A 24,423-nucleotide genomic window follows, 5' to 3' on the forward strand; every position below is an offset into this window, starting at 1 on the left:
TCCTCATTTCAGTCAAGCTATCACAGTCATCAGTAGATTTAACAAGCAGCTCAGCATGAACTTTAAAGATCAGGTGTTAGGTCCACTTGAATTGCTATTGTAAGAGAAATAAAGGTACATTGTAGTAGAGGCAAAAGGTGAGGATCTGGTTGCCTGCTTGGCCTCACACTCATAAAATGGAAGAATATGAGTAGCAATTATGAAATATAGTTTAAAGATCACCACTTCTCCAAATAGTTAGTTCAATATAAGCACAGTACAGGGAAATTACTGATTGAATTTTAATGGGTGGAGTTTGACCTTTCTCATTTACACTGTTCAAATTTATTTTTGGTGGGAGGTTGTGGCAGTCATGAAATTAGAAATCAGGGAGAGTGTGACAGATGAAGGAAGCTGGAAATGTGTTGCTGGAAAAGCGCAGCAGGTCAGGCAGCATCCAGGGAACAGGAGAATCGACGTTTCGGGCATAAGCCCTTCTTCAGGAATGAGGAAAGTTTGTCCAGCAGGCTAAGATAAAAGGAAGGGAGGAGGGACTTGGGGGAGGGGCGTCGGAAATGTGATAGGTGGAAAGAGGTCAAGGTGAGGGTGATAGATCAGACTGGGGTGGGGGCGGAGAGGTCGGGAAGAAGATTGCAGGTTAGGAAGGCGGTGCTGAATTCGATGGATTTGACTGAGACAGGGTGGGGGGAGGGGAAATGAGGAAACTGGTGAAATCCGAGTTCATCCCTTGTGGTTGGAGGGTTCCTAGGCGGAAGATGAGGCGTTCTTCCTCCAACCGTCGTTTTGTTGTGGTCTGACGATGGAGGAGTCCAAAGACCTGCATATCCTTGGTGGAGTGGGAGGGGGAATTGAAATGTTGAGCCACAGGGTGGTTGGGTTGGTTGGTCCGGGTGTCCCAGAGGTGTTCTCTGAAACGCTCCGCAAGTAGCCGGCCGGTCTCCCCAATATAGAGGAGGCCACATCGGGTGCAGAGGATGCAATAGATGATGATGTGTGGAGGTGCAGGTGAATCTGTGGCGGATATGGAAGTTTCCTTTGGGGCCTTGGAGGGAGGTGAGGGGGGAGGTGTGGGCGCAAGTCTTGCATCTCCTGCGGTTGCAGGGTAAGGTGCCGGCAGTGGAGGGTGGGTTGGTGGGGGGTGTGGATCTGACGAGGGAGTCACGGAGGGAGTGGTCTTTACGGAATGCTGATAGGGGAGGGGAGGGAACTATATCCTTGGTGGTAGCGGAAATGACGGCGGATGATGCGCTGTACATGGAGATTGGTGGGGTGGTAGGTGAGGACCAGTGGGATTCTGTCCTGGTGGCGGTTGGAGGGGCGGGGCTCAAGGGCGGAGGAGGGGGAAGTGCAAGAGATGCGGTGGAGGGCATCGTCGACCACGTCGGGGGGGAAATTGCGGTCCTTGAAGAAGGAGGCCATCTGGGTTGTGCGTTTTTGGAACTGGTCCTCCTGGGAGCAGATGCGGCGGAGTCGAAGGAATTGGGAGAATGGGATGGCGTTTTTACAGGGGGCAGGATGGGAGGAGGTGTAGTCCAGGTAGCTGTGGGAGTCGGTCAATTTGTAGTAGATGTCCGTGTTGATTCGGTCGCCTGAGATAGAAATAGAAAGGTTGAGGGAGGGGAGGGAGGAATCTGAGACTGTCCAGGTGAATTTGAGGTCGGAGTGGAATGTGTTGGTGAAGTGGATGAACTGTTCAACCTCCTCGTGGGAGCACGAGGCGGCGCCGATACAGTCATCGATGTAGCGGAGGAAAAGGTGGGGGGTGGGGCCAGTGTAGTTGCGGAAGATGGATTGTTCCACATATCCTATGAAGAGGCAGGCATAGCTGGGGCCCATGCGGGTGCCCATGGCTACTCCTTTCGTTTGGAAGAAGTGGGAGGATTGGAAAGAGAAGTTGTTCAGGGTGAGGACCAGTTCAGTCAGTCGAAGGAGGGTGTCAGTGGAAGGGTACTGGTCGGTACGGCGGGAAAGAAAGAAGCGGAGGGCTTCGAGTCCTTCGTGATGGGAAGCCCATGAGCTCCAGTCTTAGATCATTATTCCCACTGGGATTATACAGTTCCTGCACATATTGAATAAAATGGCGAAACTCTCATGTGTGATTCTTAACAAGGTGCATTCCTAATACTAAAAACATCAGTTCAGTTCTCTAAGAGAGATGATCTTGTTTTCAAGAATTTGACATTTATTCTGATCAAATAGTTATTCTAAAGCAGAATGATCTACAGTAGTAAAAAGTCAAGTTGTTGAGATTTGTTTTGGTTTAAATTAAGTTTGAATACAAAACATTCTTTGGGAAAGAATAATCAATTTCTTCCACTTCATAAATTCTGTTAAATATCAGTGGGAAAATCCATTACACAAATCTAGCATGTTCATGTAGACAGCAGAGAATTTTATACAATACAATGCAGTACAAGAACAGGCCCTTCAGCCCACCACCAGCCTACACTGATTCCTAATCCTTATTTAGAACCACTACCTATTGCTCAAATATGGTTTCTATCCCTCTATTTGCCTCCCATTCATGTGTCTGTCGAGATACATCTTAAACATTGCTAACACGCCTGCTTTTACCACCTCCACTGGCAGTGTGTTCCAGGCACCCAACACCATCTGTACGAAACAATTTTCACACAGTTCTCCTCTCAACATTTCCCCTCTCAGCTTGAGCTTGTGCCGTCTTGTAGATGAGCTTTCCACCCTGAGTAAAAGACTACAACTATCCACCCTATGTATGCCTTTCATAATTTTGTAGTCCTCTGTTTGGTCACCCCTCAGCCTCCATCTTTCCAGTGAAAGCAATCCGAGTTTATCCAACCTTTTCTTATAATTAGAACCCTCCAAACTGGGGACCAATTGGTAAGCCTTCTCTATACCCTCTCCAAAGCATCCACGTCTTTCAGGTATTGTGGTAACCAGAACTGCAAGCAACGTTGCAAATGTGGCCTAAACAGATTTTTATACACCTGTAACATAACTTTTATATTTGATACACCAGCCATTGAAGGCAAGTGTGCTGTATGCCTTCTCAACCCACCTATGTTGCCACTTTCAGGGATCTGTTGACCTGTACGCCCAAATCCCTCTGTATGAGAGTTCTACCATTTATTGTATAATCCGCACCTGAATTTGATCTTCCAAAATGTATCACCTCACATTTGTCCAGATTAACCTCCTTCTGCCATTTCCCTGCACAAATGTGCAACCTAGCTATATCCTGCTGCATCCTTTGATAATCCTCCTCACTATCTGCAACTTCACCAATTTTGGTGTCATCCACAAACTTACAAATCAGACAACCTACATTTTCCTTTAGACCATTTATATATATTACAAACAACAAAGGTTCCAGCATTGATGCTGCAGAACACCACTAGTTACTGATTCCATTTCGAAAAGCACTCTTCCACCACTATTCTCTGACTTCTATGACCAAGCCAGTTCTGTATCCATCCAGCCAGCACACCCCAGATCCATTGAGACTATATGTCTTACTAAAGTCCATGTAGACAATATCACTGCCCTTCCCTCATCAAGCATTCTTGTCACTTCCTCAAAAAACTCAGTCATATTGGTGAGGCCTGGTCTTCCTCGCATAAACCCACACTGCCTATAACTAACAAGACAATTTGTTTCCAAATGTGAATAAATCCAGTCTCTCATTAGGTTTTCCAACAGCACCTCACCACTGACATCAAGCTCACTGGCCTGTAATTACATGTATTATCTCTGTCTCCCTTCTTAAACAAAAGTAACAACAAAGGCCATTCTCCAGTCCTCTAGAACCTCACCTGAGGCCAAAGAAGATGCAAAGATTTCTATTAAGGACCCATTTATTTCGTCCTTTGCCCCCCACAGTATCCTCGGATAGATCCCATCTGGCCCTAGGGACTTGTCTACCTTAATGCATTTCAAGGCACCCAACACGTCCTCCTTCATTATGTTCACCTGCCTAAGAGTATTCACACACCTCTCCCTCACCTCAACATTCCTCATGTCCCTCTCTTTGGTGAATACTGAACTCATTAGGGATTTAACCCATTTCCTCTGGCTCCACACATAACATCCTTCTTTTATCATTGAGTGAGCATACTCTTTCCCTTGCTACCCTCTTGCTTCAAATATATGTGTAAAATGCCTTGGGATTCTCCTTAACCTTGCTTGCCAAAGACATTTCATGTGCCCTTTTAGCGTTCCTAACTCCCCGTTTAAGCTTCTTCCTCCTTTTTCTATATTTTCAAGGATTCATCTGTTTCTAGTTGCCTAGACCTTAGGTATGCTTCCATTTTTAAAAATTGATCTGCTAATTTTTGTTGTCATCCAAGGTTCCTGTCATTCCTGCCCTTCATTTTCACAGGAACATGCCTGTCCTGCACTGTAGTCAACAAGTCTTTAAAAGACTCCCACATGTGGATTTACCCTCAAACATTCTCTCCCAATCCATAATCTCCAGTCCTTGCCTAATTTGATTATAGGTGGTCTTCCCGCAATTTAATACCTTTGTCCTAGGTCCACTGTTGTCCTTATCCACAATGGTCACGATTCCAAAAATGCTCCCCCACTGAAACTTTGATTAACTGGTTGGGCTCATTTCCCAATACCAGATCCAGAATGGCACCCTACCTTGTCGGACTATCCACATACTGTTTAAAACAAACACTCCTGGACACACCTAACAAATTGCTCTCCATTCAAATCCCCATTACCAAAGGAGTCCCGGTCAATATGCTGGAAGTTAAGATCACCGACCACAATAACCCTGTCATTTTCACATCTTTCCAGAATCTGAATATATATCTCTTCCTCTACCTCCCGCTGGCAGCTGGGATGTCTGTAGTACAATCCCAGCATTGTGACTGCACCCTTCCTATTCCTGAGCTCTACCCATAATGCTTTGCTGTAAGATCCCTAACTAGTAATGCAACCTCCCCATTTCTTTTGCTTCTTCCTCTATCTCATATGAAACATCAATATCCTGGAGCATTAATCTGCCAATCCTCTCCCTCTTTCAAACATGTCTCTGTGATAGCAACAATATCATATTTGCATGCATTAAGTCAGACTCTAAGTCAATCTGTCTTAACTGTTTTACTTCTTGCATTGAAGCAAATACAGGTCAAATCTCCAGTTCTGCTGAGCCCAGCAACCTCTCACTGACTGCTCTTCCTCTTAGCTATGTGTTGCCTTAATCTTAAACTCTTTCCCAGTCTCTATACTTATTGACCTGCTGCTCCAGACCCCACCTCTCTGCCACACTAATTTAAACCCTCCCAAGTGGCACTATCAAATTTACCTACCAGATTATTGGTGTTCCTCCAGTTTAGGTGTAACCTGTCCCACTTGTACAGGTCCCACCTTCCCTGGGAGACATCCCAATGATCCACACATCTGAAACCCTCCCCCCTACACTAGCCCATTTGCCACGTGTTCAACTTTACTATGTTTCTGTTCCTAGCCTCAGTAGCACTTGGCATGGGAAGTAATCCTGAGATTACCACCCTACATTTTAGTTTATTACCTAACTCCCTGAATTGTCATTGCAGGACCTTGTCACTCTTCCTACCTACGTCTCTTGTGCCAACACGGACAACAGCTTTTGTCTGTTTACCTTCTCATTTCAGGATGCCCTGTACCCACTTAGAAATATCCATGACCCTGGCACCAGGTAGGAAACGTACCATCCTGGATTCTGTCTTGTAACCGGAAAAGCACCTATCTGTGCCCCTGACTATCAAATCTCCAATTCCCATTGCTCTACTACACTTGGTGCTTCCCCTCTGTACAGCAGGGCCAACCATGGTGCCACTGCTCCGACTGCTGCTGCCGTCACCTGATGGGCCATCCCCCCATAGTACCCAAAACGGAATACTTGGTTGACATTTATCTTTATGAATAACTTAGTAAGCTCCTGTATAAGCTGTGTTAAAGATGGCTACCACTTTGGTAGTGATTTTTTGTGCAAGTCAGAAGATGAAAATAAAAGGAAAGGGAAAGGGAAGGAAAATTTTGTATGCCGTTCCTCTCTCCCCTTCTTTTAGAACACATCTGACTCTGAGATAGCATATTGCTCGTGTTGAAATTTGACATCAGTACTTCTATCCAAGCACTGAATCCAGTGATCAGTTAGGGGAGGTGATGGCAGAGTGGTATTATTGTTGGACTGTTAATCCAGAGACCCAGGTAATGTTCTGGGACAATGCTTCGAGTCCCAACACCATGAATTTGAATCCATTAAAGAAAGATCCAGAACTAAGAATCTAATGATAACCATGAATCCGTTGCTGATTGTCAGAAAAACTCATCTAGTTCACTAATGTCCTTTAGGGAAGGAAACTGCAATCCATATCTGTTCTGGTCTACATGTGACTCCAGACCCACATGTGGTTGATTTTTAACTGCCCTCTGGGAATTAGGGATGGGTGATAAATGCTGGTCTAGTCAGCAACACCCTCTTCTCATGAGTAAGTATTAATAAGAAAAATACAACCAAAGGTTATATTTCTACGAAGAACTACAGGTATTATTTTATTTGTGTGTTCTGGGTTGCTGTTTACCGAATGCTACGCTTCCAATGCCAGCTCAAACAAATGGATAAATCAAAAACACAGAGAGGTAGGTATGGAAGGAGGTCTTATGAGGACCATGTGTGAAAGAGACATAATTAAAGTTGTCCATACAGAGCAAAACTCCATACATGGATAATTATGGAAATGCCTCTACAGCATAAACTACTCAGAATGAAGATAGAAAACAAAAAAATGCAGAAGAGTACTATCATGTGATATGACATGTTCTAAAGTTAGAGTTGAAGGAGTAGTTGAAAAGTAAAACATTCCAAACAAATCTGCACAATTCCTACCTGCATACTATTAATTTTATTATCATAGCCATGGTCGCCTTGAAAATTGCATTTTCCTGAGAGCTTTCTGGTAACTTCCATTGGTTTCCTGAAAGCAGAAAGGAAAGTTAACCTATGATTTTTTTTAAAGCACAAAATAAAATACATTAAACATATGGAGATCAAATGGCCTGCAGTAGTGTTTTCTGGTCATGAAACTTCCTGTATGAATGGTTCATTGTATTATTTAACATAATATAAATCAAAAGCAATAATGCAAATTTTGTCTATTTCTTGATTACAAGACATTTTGCAGAATGGGACGTATTTCTAAATGCAAACACTCACTCATCATTAGATTGTTCTTCTTCTACACTAATTTCAAAATACAATATAAAATGATATCTCTATATATTGAATTCTGTCCAAAGAAAGATACAGAGGAACATCTCTCTGATATTCATCAAAACAATAGTGCCCATATGCTAACTTGAACCAAGTCCCGTTCAATCATCAGTCCTTTATTGGTGCACAGTTAATTAATACTTAGATTTTAAAATACTCATCCATGTTTTAAAAGTCTTCCCTGGCCTCACACCTGCTGACATCTCTAATCTCCCCCAGCCCCAAAAGCCTCTAGGATGTCTGCAAGCCTCCAATTCTGGCCTCTTGAACAATGTTCCCTCACAGCTACTCAGAGGGTCAATGCACAATGGACACATTGACCACTAATTCTAGAAGTTCCTGTCTCGCATAGACATTGCAGGTTCATACAGCAGCCCAAAAATTAGAGGGAATATAGTACTTGAACATTCCTGATTTTAACCACTTCATCACAGACCTAATGCCTGTCACAGTTACCTGCACCCCTCCCCTCCCCGTCCTATTAATATAACGCAGTTCAGGAGTTGGGCTGGAAGGCTGTTTTATTTTATATATTGCCCAGCTCAAGTCGCACTTGCAGGGAGCTACAATATTCAACTCAAGGAAGTGTCAAAATTACAACACCATACATGTGGTCAGTTTTATTTCACAATGTAAAATTGCCTGTAACTTATGAAAAACATTAAAGGTGCCAACATAATTTAATCTAAAAGCACCAGACAATGTCAAATAATCAGGGTACAGGGCCCATGTAGATTTTATCTGAACAGAGAGTAATTTTGTGAACAAATATATATTGTAGTCCATACAAAAGTGAAAATATTGCAAATAACAGTTTAAAAAACAGCTCAAATTATACTGAAGGTTAATATAGAAAACACATAATAGCACCATCATAGTTTACAGGGGAGTATATAGGAAGTAAGAGACTGATATTCTAAACTCTCACAATCCAAAATCTGTACACAATGTAGTGTAAGAATTATAGATGGAAATGTGTTGCTGGAAAAGCGCAGCAGGTCAGGCAGCATCTAGGGAACAGGAGAATCGACGTTTCGGGCATTAGCCCTTCTTCAGTGTAAGAATTATAGCCAAATTTTGGATATTCATTTACAGAAAAGAATTAAAACTTTTCAAGGAGTACTAACTCCATGGTGGTCAAACATTTACCATAAAACAGAAATAAGCAGGCTATGTTTTTAGTGTACAACAACAGTGCGCTGGTCAAAAAAATAGTGTGGCAGCATCTGTGGAGAGAAAAACAAATTTAATATTTTGAGTCCAGTGACCTTTCTTCAGAAGTCTAGACTGGAAACATTGAAATAAAGCAAAACTGCAGAAGGTATAGATCTGAAACAAAAACAGAAAGTGCTAGCGAAACTTAACAGGTCTGATAGCATCTATGGGAAGAAAGCAGAGTTAACATTTCAAGTCCAGTGACTCTTCATCAAAATATTAGTTCTGTTTGTCCCTTTACAGACACCACAAGACCTGTTATATTTCTCTAGCAGTGTTTTTGCTTCAAATATCTAGTAGTTGTGTTAGTATTTATGCTACAAGTGTAATTTATTTAAGTACCTTGCTACCTGCCACTTCCTCTCTACCATTAAATGGACATCTTCAATTCTTCTATTGTTGGCATAATGTAAACGTTTTGGGAGGTTCATCTTCAAATACGGCTTGAAATGCTGATCTGGTTTTTTGCACTAAAAGACATTTGAAATTGAGCAAAATCTATAGCATAAAGATAACAAAAAAATGCTTACAATGCTTTATCAGTAAGTTACAGTTGCTTTGGAGTATGAATTATTGTTCATTTGTGAACAGTGAAAACTGCAAAATCAAATTAGGGCATTAGACATGGCTCTTGCACTCAAGGTAAGACAGAATCAGGCACTGTGCAGGTGACACTGGAACAACATCATATTGTTACATGTACATTTCTTACCTTATATATTAGTAGATCCAAAATTTTACAAATTTAGATTTGTACAAATTAACAGGAGCAAATAAGGAAATTTATATTCCAGTTGTAACTTTGAGAAGCACAATCAGTTTTTAAATATTTACTGTAATGATGGTGCACCAACACACTACACCACAGAGTGTGGCAAATAGTTTTCTATACATCAGTTCCTACACTGCTGATTCACCGTAAGGAGACTCTAAACAGAGAGGAAGATGTGATGTAGAAAGAACCATACAAATCAAGTTTTATTCATCTTTCAAGTTGCAATCTTATCAGGCTCTGAATGTTGAGGACTATGCCAAGGTGATTGGTAGAATTGGGTGGGATGTTTGGTGAATTTCATGTCTCTGTTGAGCTTATCTCATCACATTTTGTACACTTTCCTCAGGCAGCTTAACCACATTCTTGCCAGGCAATTGTGAGCTCCCATCTGTGATCATTATTGCTTGTTAAACACATCGCTCATAGTCCGACTTGTCATGGGTTATGATCTTACCAACCTCACTGTACAAACTAGCTGTTCGAAAAACCCAACTCGGAAACCAGAGTGGACTCCATGCAACCTCAGACCTGCACTGGCATGGTCTGATATACTGCTGGTCCTGGGGCAGGAGGAAGTCCCACCTGTGCACCAGCTCCCTGCCCATAAACTGGGGGCCAATTTTCCTCTGTCTAGCTGGGAAAATGTCAGGAACCATGCAGGACAACTGTGGACTGACAGCACTTGTCCAGGTGCACAAATGGGCTTTGAAAGATGGTGCTGGCGCCAGGGATGCTGGTCAGTTCTGGGATCTCCAGTGAGAGCTCCGGGAACAGCATGTGGTAAAATGGGGTATAAACCAGATGTAATGCTCACCATAAGGAGTGGAATATCAATTAATGCAGTGAGTTTGCTAAGATACGGCGAGAAAATTCACTGGGCCTCGTGGTCAGAATCACTATCAAAACTTGACACACTCTAACTTAGCCAAAAAATCAATAAGTTTCAGCCTGTGGTGGTTTATTCCAGAGCAGCGTTTGTGAAATTTTGTGATCTGGCCTTATAAAATTCCCACTGTAATGGGTATTATGTGGTCAAAAGCGACCAACACATTAAGGGAAAAATATCTTCTAAAAAAATCAAGATCTGCTATTTGACACTTCTTAAAAGCTCACCCCACCTTGGTAAAAATATTTGCCAAATGATGGCCCAAAGCCATTTTCCTAATAATCATCACTTTATTACGGTGGCACGGTGGGACAGTGGTTAGCACTGCTGCCTCGCAGCGCCAGAGACCCGGGTTCAATTCCCGACTCAGGCGACTGACTGTGTGGAGTTTGCACGTTCTCCCCGTGTCTGCGTGGGTTTCCTCCGGGTGCTCCGGTTTCCTCCCACAGTCCAAAGATGTGCAGGTCAGGTGAATTGGCCATGCTAAATTGCCCCTAGTGTTAGGTATAGGGGTAAATGTAGGGGGATGGGTGGGTTGCACTTCGGCGGGTCGGTGTGGACTTGTTGGGCCGAAGGGCCTGTTTCCATACTGTAATGTAATGTAATCTAATCTAATCTAATTTATTAAATGGGAAAAATTGTGTGTTTCAAGATCAGATTGACAAACTTTGACTAGATTAGATTAATTACAGAGTGGAAACAGGCCCTTCGGCCCAACAAGTCCACACTGCCCCGCCGAAGCGCAACCCACCCATATCCCTACATTTACCCCTTACCTAACACTACGGGCAATTTAGCATGGCCAATTCACCTGGCCTGCACATCTTTGGACTGTGGGAGGAAACCGGAGCACCCGGAGGAAACCCACACAGGCATGGGGAGAACGTGCAAACTCCACACAGTCAGTCGTCTGAGGTGGGAATTTAACCCGGGTCTCTGGCGCTGTGAGGCAGCAGTGCTAACCACTGTGCCACCGTGCCGCCCACTAAAATGGCAGATGGAATATAATGTAGTAAAATGAGAGGTTATCCATGAGAAGAACAGATGTTCAGAGTATTTCTTAAATGGTAAGAGGTTAGAAAATGAAAAAAAGATTTGAAAGGTAAATTTTCAATAAGTGACTGAAGGCTAACATATAGAAAGCTATTGGGAAGACTAATGGAATACTTTATTGCAAGTCTTTATTGAAGTCTTTATTGCAAGAGGAACTGAGTAAGGAGTAATGAAATCTTGCTTCATTTGTATAGAAGTTTGGTGTCCAGAAGGATATTTATGCCATGGAGGGGATACAAAGAAGTTTCACCAGACTTGTTCATTGGATGGTGGGACTGTCCTAAGACGACAGATTGTGAAAACTGGGCCTGCATTTTCTAGAAGAATGAGAGGTGACTGAAGCCTATAACGTACTGGAAGGGACAGCCAGCTTAGATGCAGATGAAATGTTTCCCCTCACTGGGGAGTTTAGAAACAGAGAGCATAATTTAAAAATAAGAGAAAGCCCCCAGTTTAGAAAAAGCTCAAGAGAAAATATTTTACTCAGAAATTTGCAAATTTTACCCAGACACCAGTGGAAGGCCAGTCTTTGAGTCTGTTTGGAGCTTGATAAATTTCTGACTAACAGTGCATGGAGGAAGGCTTATGGAAAGAGTGTGGGTAAAGGACACCAAAATGATCGATTAACCATGACTGTACTAAGTGGGGGAGCAGGCCCAACAGGCTGACTGGCCTACTCCTGTGTCTATCGACTCAAGTAAATAGATGGCAGCTGATCATTTATAAGACAAACAATATGCAAAGCGATCAAGCATCTTCACTCGAGAACAAAATTCCTGGAAATCACAGCAGGTCAGGCAGCATCCATGAGAAAGAGCAAGCTAACATTTCGAGTCTAGATGATTCTTCATCAAAGCAGTGAAGCATCTTCACTCCACGTGATACAAACTACTATGAGCATGCATTGATCTTCTGCATGAAAAACAAATTGGGCACACTGGGATTAGCTGCTAGTCCTCTTGAATTAATCTCTTGGGCTCTGAGTAGTGCTTCTTGGTATCAAACAATTCTCACACCTCATGCTCATGTGACCCTGTTGGGGCAGGGAGGGGGTTTTAAGACTCTGGGTGGAAGGGGCTAGGAATGGCAGATTTGATCCTGAGCCTGATGGGAATAGTTTAAGATGTAGGGATTTTGGTTGAAAGAAATGAACGTACCTTTTCAATATTTTTGCAGCAGCAATCAGACCTCGAAAAGATCTGTCTATTAGGCCACATAACCACTAGATAAGATAAAGGGGATTGAAAGGACTCACGGCTGTGAACATTCAGTCTGAGCTCCAGCCATTGCTGCCTCAAAGCTGTGACCCCACAATCTCACCTCACAACCCCACTGAGGCTTTGAAAGCTCTGTTCCAGGGAATGCCTCATAAAACAGTTGCTGGTCCACTTAAAACCATAGAAACATAGATCAAATCTCTTTAGGATTTCATCTGAAATTGAATGATGGATCCATGTTATTAAAGCATCACCTGATCCTGGTGGTTATACTAATATATAGTGACAGAAAAATATAGGTGGTTTATAAAAGGCAATTTCAATCCAACAACGGGTTTATCAATTTTAAGTCAAACTGTGGACATGTAATAATAACCAAAGAGAAAATCAGTTCCAGGTGCTGAAAAAAAGCATTAACATCTTTGACTATATCTTTCTGGTATTCTTTAATAAGCAGCAAAAGTAATTGGTAGAATCTAAGGCTGTGTTTGTTAACACTAACGCATTTGTGCTAAGTTAAAAATCACTCAACACCAGGTTATAGTCCAACAGGTTTATTTGGGAGTACTAGCTTTCGAATAAACCTGTTGGACTATAACTTGGTGTTATATGATTTTTGACTTTGTCCACCCCAGTCCAACACCAGCTCTTCCACATCATGGCATCGGCTTTAAATTGTGAATGTGCAGTTTTCGGGAGATGCAGGTGGAGTTTTGGGAGTGGGGGACGTTGGGATGGCTGGGGAAACAAGATCGGGACTGGGTGGAGAGGGATCAAGGAGATCAGGTGGTGGGGAAAGAGAGTTTGGGACTAGGGGGACTAGGGGTGTAGGGGTAAGAGATTGGGACTAGGGGTGTAGGGGTAAGAGATAGGGAAAATCTGGGAAAAGGGAGGCAGTGTAGAGGTCAAGATCTAGGAGAGAACCAGAGGGGAGATGGAGGGGGATAGCTGGGCATTGGGGGTGGAGGAAAAGAAGACAGAGGAGGAGGCGGTCTCTTGGCTTCTGGGTTCTTCTTGTCACATCCAACCCCAACCTCCCAGGTCTTGACCCTCTTCTCTGTTCACTCTGAGGGCTTCCCCAATATCCAGCATCTCTTTCCCACTGTGGAACCCCAGTTCAAAACAGCGTGCTCTTCCCTGTGTGTGTGCTGTAATGCACTTACACATGGCACCACATAAAGTCTACGTGATGACGTCAGTGCTTGGAATGATGCATTCCCCAGTCAGCACAAATAGATAATTGCCTACTGTTACTGATGTCAGCAAACACTGCCATTATTTAAAGTGCAATTTGCTTCAGTTAGACAGGGCATTGGTGAGATCACATCTAGAGTACTGTGTACTGTACTGGTCACCATATTTACTGAAGGATGTTAATGCATTGGAAGCAGTTCAACGAAGGCTTACTGGACTAATATCTGGAATTAGCAGGTTACCTCATGAGGAAAAGTTAGACAGGTTGGGCCTGTATGCTGTGGAATTTAGAAAAGGTGACTTCATTGAAATACATAAAATCCTGAAGGTACGTGACCAGGCAGATACTGAAAGGATGCTTCCTCTGGTAGGAAAACCTAGAAGTTGGGGACACAGTTTAAAAATAAGGGGCACTCGTTTAAAACAGAGATAATGAAACAATTTTCCTCTCAGAGGGTTCAGTGGCTTTAGAATTCCCTTCATCAAAATGCAGTGGATGCAGAATCTTGAAATATTTTTAAGGCAGAGGTCATAGATTCCTGATTACCAAGGAGATGTAAGAGTATTGAAGATATGCAGGAATGTAGAGTTGAAGCTTAAATGAGGTCAGCCATGATCTTATTGAATGGTGGAGCAGGTTCAACTGACCTGAGTGTCCTACTCTGGTTCCTTATTTGTACATTACAATGATGGAAGTGTAACTCTTCCAGTAATTAGATCAATACGTGAGAAAGGGTTTTCTGTGTCAACGTTTGCTCGCCTTTAATTACCTGGCCATTCATTTCAATAAACAGGAATTTATTTGCCAGTGAGAACAAAAACAGAAAGTTCTGACTAGCTCTGTATTTGTATTAGATTTCAATAATATTCTGAATGCATGTCCTTGTTTTTAAATATTAGCTTTCGATAATGCATTGTTTTATACTCACAGTAAGGTTAGCCACCAGTGTTTTGGGATCATCTGTAAAGAAAGGTTAACATGAAACTGTAAAAATGAGGAGATCCCAATGGATTATTGAAGAAACAGGTTTTACCCAACTTTACTATATTCACAACTAATCACAAACCAAGTGGCGAGCAGAACAAATATATCTTACAAGCAACACAACCTTCAAACAACAATACAAGCAGGTTACCGCACGTTACGAGGGTACATCTTACCAATTCTAATGCAAAGACTGCTTATCCGTAACTTAAGTACATAGATCAATACACCTTACAGGATTTTCTGTTCATTATTTTTAATGTTTGGAAAACCCTGCAAGACCTGTTTTCCACTTTATCCAAATTTTGGCTATGTTGTCTCATTATACCATACTTCCTAAAAGGAACTGGGATTCATCAAATCATTCTTGTACTAACAGCTAAATGGTGGCATGTTAGAATTTTGTACTGAATACACAAACGTGAGCACTGGGACAGTCAGCAACATATCTATCACTGGAAAAGAATGGATATTTGTTCATTCCAATTATAAGATATGACTGTTCAGGTTCCTAAGATTTAAAATGAGCACCCACAATCATACTGGAGTCTTTGCACCTGTCAATTAAGACTGGAATATACTGTTTAGCCAAATTAACCAATCTACAGAAATCAGTAGCTTTGCCCTGCATTTTCTGTAAGTTTCTGATCATAAGGACAGAGGCCTTTAAAACATTCCCAACGTAACTGCAGCATATCTGTGTTGAGTACACAGTCAGCAACAGAATTATTTGGACTGAAATATAACGTAGTGAATTGTGTACCATGCAGGCATCCTGAGGCCATCATTTATAACCCACTGTTATATATGTGGAAGATGCTGAGGATGAAGTCAAACCAGCTTTCTTTCTTGTTGGTTCTTTCATGACCTGCTGTAGATTCAATGCGGCAGATATATCCTTCCAACTTGGTCTGCTTAGAGTAAAAGTGCTACCAAACCACTCTTGTAAATCAAAGGCAAATATTAAGGAAATTAGCTCTCCCACCAATTTACTTACATCTGGGATTGTTACTGTATCTGGAGCGAATACGTCCCAGAGTTCCAGGGTACAAAATTATGTCATCAACAGTAGAGAGGTAGTTACTCAAAAATTCTGTTCTTTCACAGCTTGCATCTTCCATTCCTTTAAAATAAATCACAAGTACCATGAAGTTATCTTTTCTTTCTAAATTTCAATATGCAACTGCAGATCAGATTCAGTCAGTTTTGGCTGTGTTCAAACAGTACCTTATACTCTGATATATTCTTGATGGCTGCTGAGTGTATTGCCAAGGTTATATATGTTTAGTGCAGGGGACTAGTGAAAATCACTGGCTGTCGCATGTGAAGAGAGCTATTGGATGTCCATTCTGAGCAGGATCATGCTTGAAGCAGATGTCCCACTGGAGATTCTTTTAACATAGCGATTTCCACTAAAGAACGTAAAGACTACTGAAACAATCTTTCAACATTCTTTTCATTATGAAAGGATCGGAACAGAAGTTCCATTTAAATTTTCACTTTTTTTGTATAAATCCTTCCCTTAAATTATTGTGCATTTATATAGGGATAAGTAACCTAATCTGTTTAACCAGAAAAGAAAAACTGGAAACTAGAGCTCATGTTAGCCTTTGTAACACTTCAGTCTAATTCAGTGATATTTATTAAATGGTTATTAAATGCTACAACATTTAATTGATAATTTACTTCATCAATTGATAGGTTATTGTAGCATATTGGTGTGTCATAGAATCCCTGCAGTGCATAAAGATGCTATTCGGCCCACCAAGCTTGCACTGACCCTTCAATTAACATCCCAACCAAACCCAGGAACGATAAAGAGCTTATGCTTGAAACGTCGACTCTCCAGCACCTCGAATGCTTTCTGACCAGCTGTGCTTTTCCAGCACCACACTATTTGACTCTGTTCCTAGTTATAGTGGTATACCTTAGATAGTTTGCCTACTTGCCTTTTCTTTTACTGTCTTTTCTTCATTTCGAGTTTCCACTGAGAATCAAGTGACATATACATTTCAATGGGTTTTCTACTCTTGCTTCAGAAGATTTGAATGGGTTGGTGGTATTCACCTGCTTATACTGAAAAATGTGATCGCTAGGTTCCAGAATGATATGGGATATTTTGTTCATATTTGGAGAGATCATTTGTTCAAATGCATTTGAAAAAAGCTAAAGGCAACAAATTAAAGAGGCATCACTGCTCCATTTCTCATTTGTTGTTCTTAATTAGACTTATCAGACACCCAGCCAATCTCAATGCACCATGTGATGCTCCCCTCTTGACCTGCCACCAATTAAACAGTTGACTAATAGCCACTTCGGACCTCAATCCATCTCCGGTCCCTTTAAAGTGCCTTCTCAGCAGACAAGAAAAATGGCTGCTTTCCTGATAAGGTAACCAGCCTACCCTGTCTGCTGAGTTTGAGGGAGCCTCCATTTACCTCAGTCTGGGGATAGGAACATGGGCGCAACTGTGCGGCTGTTAAAAACCACCCTCAGCCATAGCCTTTGACCCCATTTTGCCCTCAATTTACATGTGCATGGACACACATACACACGTTAAATTTTCCAAGCTCCATAACATCGGTGCTCATCTGTAAATCATGTAACTTCTGTTTTTCCTCACTTTGGCCACAGTCATTTTGCTTTTGATTTGATGTTCACCATCTTAGAGTCACAGAGGCATAGAGATGTACAACATGGAAGTAGACCCTTTGGTCCAACTCGTCCGTACAAACCAGTTATCCCAACCTAATCTAGTCCCATTTGCCAGCACTTGGCCCATATCCCTCTAAGCTCATCCTATTCATATACCCATCCAGATGCCTTTTAAATGTTGTACACCTATGACAGCTCATTCCATACACGCTCCATCCTCTGCGTAAAAAAGCTGCCCCTTAGCTGCCTTTTTATATCTTTCCCCTCTGACCCTAAACCTATGCCTTCTAGTTCTAGACTCCACCACCCCAGGGAAAAGATTTTGTCGATTGATGATACATACTTCTGTCAACATTACTTTGCTCAAAAACTGGTGGGTCATTCACCCTCACCCAAAAGAGAATTGTGACAGAGATCTGTTGCAAAGTTAATGAGAGCTTGAAGAGTAACGTCACTTCGGTGAAATTGATTCTTCAATGCATAATTGAAGTACTGTGGATGATGAAAATCGTGTGTAAAAACTGAGAAAGCTGGAAATACTCAGCTGGTCCAGCTGACGGAGAGATAAAAACTGAGTAAATGTTAACATCACAGACATGAAGTTATTTCTCCTTGTCTCCCCTCCGTTAATGCCAGACCTGCTGTCTCTGTGTATTTATCATTCATTCACAGGATACGGACATCACTGGCTAGACTAGCATTTATTGTCCATTCGAATCACCATGGAATAGGTGGTAGTGAACAATACTCCCGATAACTTTCTTTTTCAGTGTGCAGACCTCCAAGATCTGAGCGTACCATTGACTTCTGAAATCAGTATGCCAACCAGCATGCCCAAAACCTCACTGCCTGGTCACACAGCCAAGAGGGAACATTGCTGATGAGCTCAAAAACAGAAGTTGCTGGAAAAGCTCAGCAGGTTTGGCAGTAACTGTAAAGAGCAATCAAAGTTATCCTTTTGGGTCTGGTGACCCTTCCTCTGAGTTCTGATTTCTCTTCACAGAATGCTGCCAGATCTGCTAAGCTCTTCAAACAGGTACTATCATTGTTTCTGGTTTATAGCATCTGCAGTTCTTTCAGTTTTTATTGTTGGTGAGCTATTTACTTTAATTGTTGCAATCTTTGCGGTGTAGGGACACCCACAGCAATGTTAGGAAGGAAGTTTCAGGATTTCAACCTGGCAACAGTCAAGAAGAGACGATATATTTCCAAGTCAGGATGGTGTGTGGCCTGAAGGGGAATTGCAGTTGGTCGTGTTCCCATCCATCTCCTGTCTTGTCCTTCTAGATGGTAGGTGTCACAGGTTTGGAAGATGCTGTCAAAGCAGCCTTGATGCATCTTGTCAATGGTACACACTGCTGTCACCTTATGTCAGTGGTGAAAAGGTGCCCAATCAAATAGGCAGCATTGTCCTGGATGGTCTAGAGCTCTATTATGTGTTGTTCAAAATGCCCAGATCCTGGCAAATGGAGAGTTTTGTTGAGAGTGTAATGCTGGAAAAGCACAGCAGGTCAGGCAGCATCCAAGGAGCAGGAAAATCGATATTTCAGGCAAAAGCCTTTCAACAGGAATGTCCAAAACGTTGATTTTCCTGCATCTTGGATGCTGCCTGACCTGCTGTGTTTTTCCAGCACCACACTCCTGACTCTAATCTCCAGCATCTGCAGTACTCACTTTCGCCAAATGGAGCATATTCCATCACAATCCTAACTTGTGCTTTGTAAATGGAGGCTTTGAGGAATTACAAAGTGAATGACTCACTCTGGTACTCCTAGCCTCTGACCTGTTTTTGTGGCCACCATATTTATATGGCTAGTCCAGTATAGTTTCCGGTAACCGCCCAGGATGTTGATAGTGGGGAAGCCAGGGTTGATTATGCTACTGAATGTTAAGGCACGCTGGTTAGATACCATTTTGTTTGAGATAGTTCTTGCCCAGCATGGATATTACTCACCACTTACCAAGCTAAGCCTGGATATTGTCCAGGTTTTCCTGCACATTAAGCTGCTAATGATTCAGAGTAGATTGGGTGCTCATTGTCTGGGTTGGATTTATCTTGCTTTTTATGTCTTGATTTATAACTCCAAACTGTCCAACACAATTTACATGTTTTATAAATTAAATATTACATTTGCAGCTTGCTAAGATGAGATAAAGACAGAAAGTGATGGAGAAACTCAGCAGGGCTGGAGAATCTGTGCAGGGAGAAATAGAGTTAACGTGTCAAGTCCAATATAATTCTTCTTTAGTGTCCAGACCTGTTGTTAGTTCAGAGTTCCAGCATCTGCAGCATTTTGCTATTACATTATAAGATCATTATCAGAGGTAAGTCACTATTGATCACTTCTTTATTTTAAACCATAAGTGAAATTCAGGAAGGATGCATTGAGGACCTTTCTTAATTTGTTACTCAGTCACTTATGATGACACAAAAAAATCAGTATCTCTGCTACTTTTTGAGGAATGTAAGAATGTCATCATATAGAAGTTCAGATGGCATAATATCTTACCATGGTCACCAAGAAAGATGATGTTGACACAACGATGCAGTTTCATCTGTTTGAGTCCATCCATCAGCTGCCCTACAACTCTGTCAGTTGTTCTAAGAGCATCAGTAAGCTAAAAATTTAAATAGAAATAATAACATTTAAAAGAAACAATTTGATTTATTTTAATGAATTTATAAAGCTAATCATAAGCCAGTCCACTGCTTAATCCAATAATTTATAATTCTTTGGTAGTACAGAACTTGAGTATTGCTGAAAAATACTCAGGTTGAGAGTGTGGTGCTGGAAAAACACAGTAGGTCAGGCAGCATCCGAGGAGCAGGAGAATCGACGTTTTGGGCAGAAGCATCAGGATTCCTGATGAAGCGCTTATGCTCAAAATGTCAATTCTCCTGCTCCACGGATGCTGCCTGACCTGCTGCGCTTTTCCAGCACCACACTCTCGACTCTGATCTCCAGCATCTGCAGTCATAGAGTCATAGAGATGTACAGCATGGAAACAGACTCTTCGGTCCAACCCGTCCATGCCGACCAGATATTCCAACCCAATCTAGTCCCACCTGCCAGCATCCCTCCAAACCCTTCCTATTCATATACCCATCCAAATGCCTCTTAAATGTTGCAATTGTACCAGCCTCCACCACTTCCTCTGGCAGCTCATTCCATACACGTACCACCCTCTGCATGAAAAAGTTGCCCCTTAAGTCTCTTTTATATCTTTCCCCTCTCACCCTAAACCTATGCCCTCTAGTTCTGGACTCCCTGACCCCATGGAAAAGACTTTGCCTATTTACCCTATCCATGCCCCTCATAATTTTGTAAACCTCTATCCTCACTTTCTCCTTCCATTTCGTTGAAACATTTTGTCTTGCATTGGCAAGACATACCTAAGAAAATAAGAAACAATCCTTTTATACTTTATGAGAATAGAGCATATGATTAGTTATCAAGTGGAATATAATTGGTAAAGACATTACCATGGAGAATGCACCCATTAAATAGTGACGGCCAGTTAACTACTTGGTTTTGTTTAAATTTTAATCTAAGCAGGTTTACTCTGACTGATCAATGCATTGCCTTGAGAAATGAACCAGAGAGTGGTCCAGCCATTCTTTAACCAAAATAGTGTAATCATACATTTAAACGAGCAGCCCTTTCAGCATGCTAAACGTAGTCATAAACTATGAATCAAGATTGTGGTGGAAATTTTTTTTGTCTTTATATTTCATATTAGTTTGGCACAAAGTAAGCTGATCTAATGACAAAGAGAAGAACTGACAAAAACTTGAAACCTGGAGATTTTAAAGGGATTATAAACATTAATTTGCGAATGATGTTGGAAGGATCATTAATACTGCACATCTAAGGGTAGGAGGAATAAGATGCAAAGTTCATTTCAAGAGAAAAATAGTTTCTCATGTTTTATGTAAAGACATATTTCATCAGAGCAGACCAACTCTCCTCAATATTCTTCAACAACTGAATGCAAATAATGAATAGAACTTGAATGAATAAGAAGTCATGCAAACAGTAAATCAGCTGACTTCAAATTTCCGTATCACAAAAACTGCAATGTCCAAGAAAAGTGTTGTAACAAGGTGTGGAACAACAAGACCTAGAATACCAAACTGTGAGTCTATAAAGCTTGTTTTCTCAGTGTACTCCTCTACATTAATGATAACATGGGATAGCAGAATAAAAAGGCTGAATAAATTTACACTATTGCTGTCTCAAACATATCCTTAACATCCCTTGGCAGGACAATGTCACAAACTTTGAGATGTTAGAACACAATAATTCCATCACAGAACACTCATTGCTCAGGACTTTGTAGTGCAGTGATAGTGTCCCTCTGGGCCAAAAGGATTCAATTCCCACCTGAGGTTGTCCTCTAATATGCCTGACCAGGTTGACTGAAAGTAACTACACTCATTGTTAAGCTAATATCATCTGTAGCTTTTTAGTCAAATTCATCAGACAGAACATGGCTATATATCCAAAGATCTTCTGTATGATAAACTGCCCTTTGGTCATTACCAGGTGGATCCCTATTACAGGGGCACCTGCAAGAAAGATGTGAAGATGATCGACATCACTGTGGACAAATGGGAGATAACCGCCAATGAATGTGACCTCTGGAGGCTTGGAGGGGCCTCAGACGAGACAAACAGAAAGGAACAGCTGAGCAGGTTAAGAAGAGATCCCAATAGAAAACAGAGGCCAATAAACCCTGCCCCTTTTTCAGCTCATTGTCTTCCCTTCCGCAAATGTAACAGAGACTGCCACACCACAATGGTGTGCTTGAGGCCAACCAGATAATGTTAAACACAGAGTCATAAAGTCATTGAATTGACCACCAAGAAGCAAACGCGATGGAAGACTGCCTGAGACTCCTGCCATAAGGAAATACACCAGTAGCACCAAATTATAAAACATATTCATATATAATCAACTGAACTGAATTACTGAATTCAACCACACGTTTTAAAGCCATAAAGTTGAGATTAGTGCCAAGCAATCAATTATTACTAAAAATCACTATTCAACCAAGTTCTTTTCTATGATTAACAATAATTCCTGTCAATGATACTACACTGTCTGCACTGATGATTAAAGTGAATCTTAGGGCTTTAAGATCCCTCAAGCAATAAAGTTTATTACTGCAGTTGAATGTATTCCAGAGATTTCACCACATGGCCTCCTCCCTCCAGCTGCCCTGTACAGTAAATCACTATTTCCCCACTATCCAATCATGTTATGATGAATAAATTGCTCACAGTCATTAAAATCATTTCATTATTATTGCTATGATTTTTTCTTCCTGAATGCTCACATCCCTGTCTTGGAGATTAATCTTAAATTCCTGAATACTCAAAGGCAATCCCAGAGAGTGAGCAACCCTTCTGCTCATAGGAGAACAAGCAGCTGTCATACTGCTGCAGGTAACATACGTCTCTCATTCAGTATCATTAATAGGAATGTATTATTTTGTCAGCAAGTTCATATTTTATGTGGTGATTCTCAAATAATTTCCAGTTTTGAGTCAGCTCAACCTGACTGTATCTTTCACTCTATAAAACAGAAATGTATAAACACCAAATAAATTAACTTCACTTAAACAATAAAACTTAAACGTGGTAGTAGCAAAGAGTTGATGACTTGAAAATAACCAAAGATAGAACTGGAGATGAAATTGATTATTGCCAAGAAGAGAAAGCAGACTTAGCTCATTTTACACCCTGCCTGGTTTTCTTTTCCTTAAGTCATCATTTTTTTGACTGATCTCAAAAGAAACTATTCAACTATTCTAAAAGGAGCTGTATTGTGCTTCTGGTTAAGACCAATTTAATTCTCTTGTATCTGTACAATATCGCTCAGGGCCTCAGGGCTTCGCAGATAACAAATTATCTTTGAAATGCAGGCGAGAGTGTTACATCTGCCCCGGGGAGTGGGTTGCAAGATGACATGAGGCAATGAAATCATGTGGAAGGGCTGTGTCTATCATCCATCCATTTTTACTGGTGCGCCAGCAGCAGAGAGATAGATGTTGGGTGGTCCGCTAATCCTTGGAGCAATTAGGTGCAAAAGAACATTAAAATAGGAGCAAGTGTAAGCTGTTCAGCCCATCAAGCCCACTCTGCTGTTCATTGAGCTCATAGAAAATCTTCGAAGTCAACACCACCTTCCTGCACAATCCCTGTATCATTTCATGTTTTTATTATATAAAAATCCATTGACCACAGTCTTGAACATATTCAACAATTCAGTTGTCACAGCCCTCAGTGACAGAAAATTCCAAAGATTCACCACTTTCTGAAAGAAGGAATTCCTTTCCATCTCAGTTCTAAATAGCCTGCCCCTTTTCCTAAGAGTGTCCTCTGTTTCTAGACCCCCAATGCGGGGAAAATGTCAATTTTCATCCAATCGTCGAGCACTGCATGAATTTTATATTTGAACCCTGGTCACCTCTCATCTTCTAAACTCACAGTTTATTTAATATTTCTTCAAAGAACAATTCATCCATGCCAGGAATGAGGATAATGAACTTTTATTGCACTCTCTCTATGCCAAGTACTCCTTTCCATTGTTAAGAAAACCAAAACTGGAAACAAGATTTGCATGGATTGTCTCACTATGGCTCTCCAAGACATCTTACTCCTCATCACAAACCTTCTTGTATTAGAGGACATTTGCCTTCTTAACTGCTTGCAATATTTACATGATCACCCACTAACTCATGAACAAGAACAAGAAGGTCCTTTGATATTAAACACTTCCCTACTGCTTACACTTAAGAAACACTCCATGCTTCTGTTTTTCAGACCAAAGTTGTTAACCTCATTTCTCCACATTGTATTCCATCTGCAAAATGTTCTGCACACTCACTCAGCCTCTCCAAATCCATTTGAATAATCTCTGCATTCTGCTCACAACTCAAACTTCCAACTAGTTTTGTCTAAACTAAAAAGTTAGAAATATTACATGCAAACCAAACATCCAAAATCACTAACATGTATTATGTCTAGCTAAAACCCAAGCACTGATCCTAGCTGTACCCATAGTTATGGATTGCCAATCTGAAAAGGACTCATTTATTCTGGTTATCTGATTTCAGGCCATTAACTAGTTCTCAATCCAAGCCAGTATGCTCCCTAAAATCATGTGTTCTCGTTTTGTTTACTACACTTTTGCA

General features: G+C 41.3%; 1 protein-coding gene across 1 annotated transcript in view; it reads right to left on the reverse strand.

Moving 5' to 3' along the window:
- The window catches only part of enpp2 (ectonucleotide pyrophosphatase/phosphodiesterase 2), a 100,941-nt gene that overhangs the window by 35,639 nt on the left and 40,879 nt on the right, over positions 1-24,423 (reverse strand). The window contains exons 13-17 of the mRNA XM_043688979.2: positions 19,734-19,842; positions 15,566-15,691; positions 14,513-14,544; positions 8,801-8,928; positions 6,860-6,947 (exon numbers count right to left, since the gene is read on the reverse strand). Coding sequence (XP_043544914.1) covers positions 6,860-6,947; positions 8,801-8,928; positions 14,513-14,544; positions 15,566-15,691; positions 19,734-19,842 — 483 coding nt within the window. The remainder of the gene's footprint in view (positions 1-6,859; positions 6,948-8,800; positions 8,929-14,512; positions 14,545-15,565; positions 15,692-19,733; positions 19,843-24,423) is intronic.

Source organism: Chiloscyllium plagiosum, unplaced genomic scaffold, assembly GCF_037043375.1.
Source record: "Chiloscyllium plagiosum isolate Xiang-an unplaced genomic scaffold, Cpla_swu_hap1 HiC_scaffold_4, whole genome shotgun sequence".
NCBI lineage: Eukaryota > Metazoa > Chordata > Chondrichthyes > Orectolobiformes > Hemiscylliidae > Chiloscyllium > Chiloscyllium plagiosum.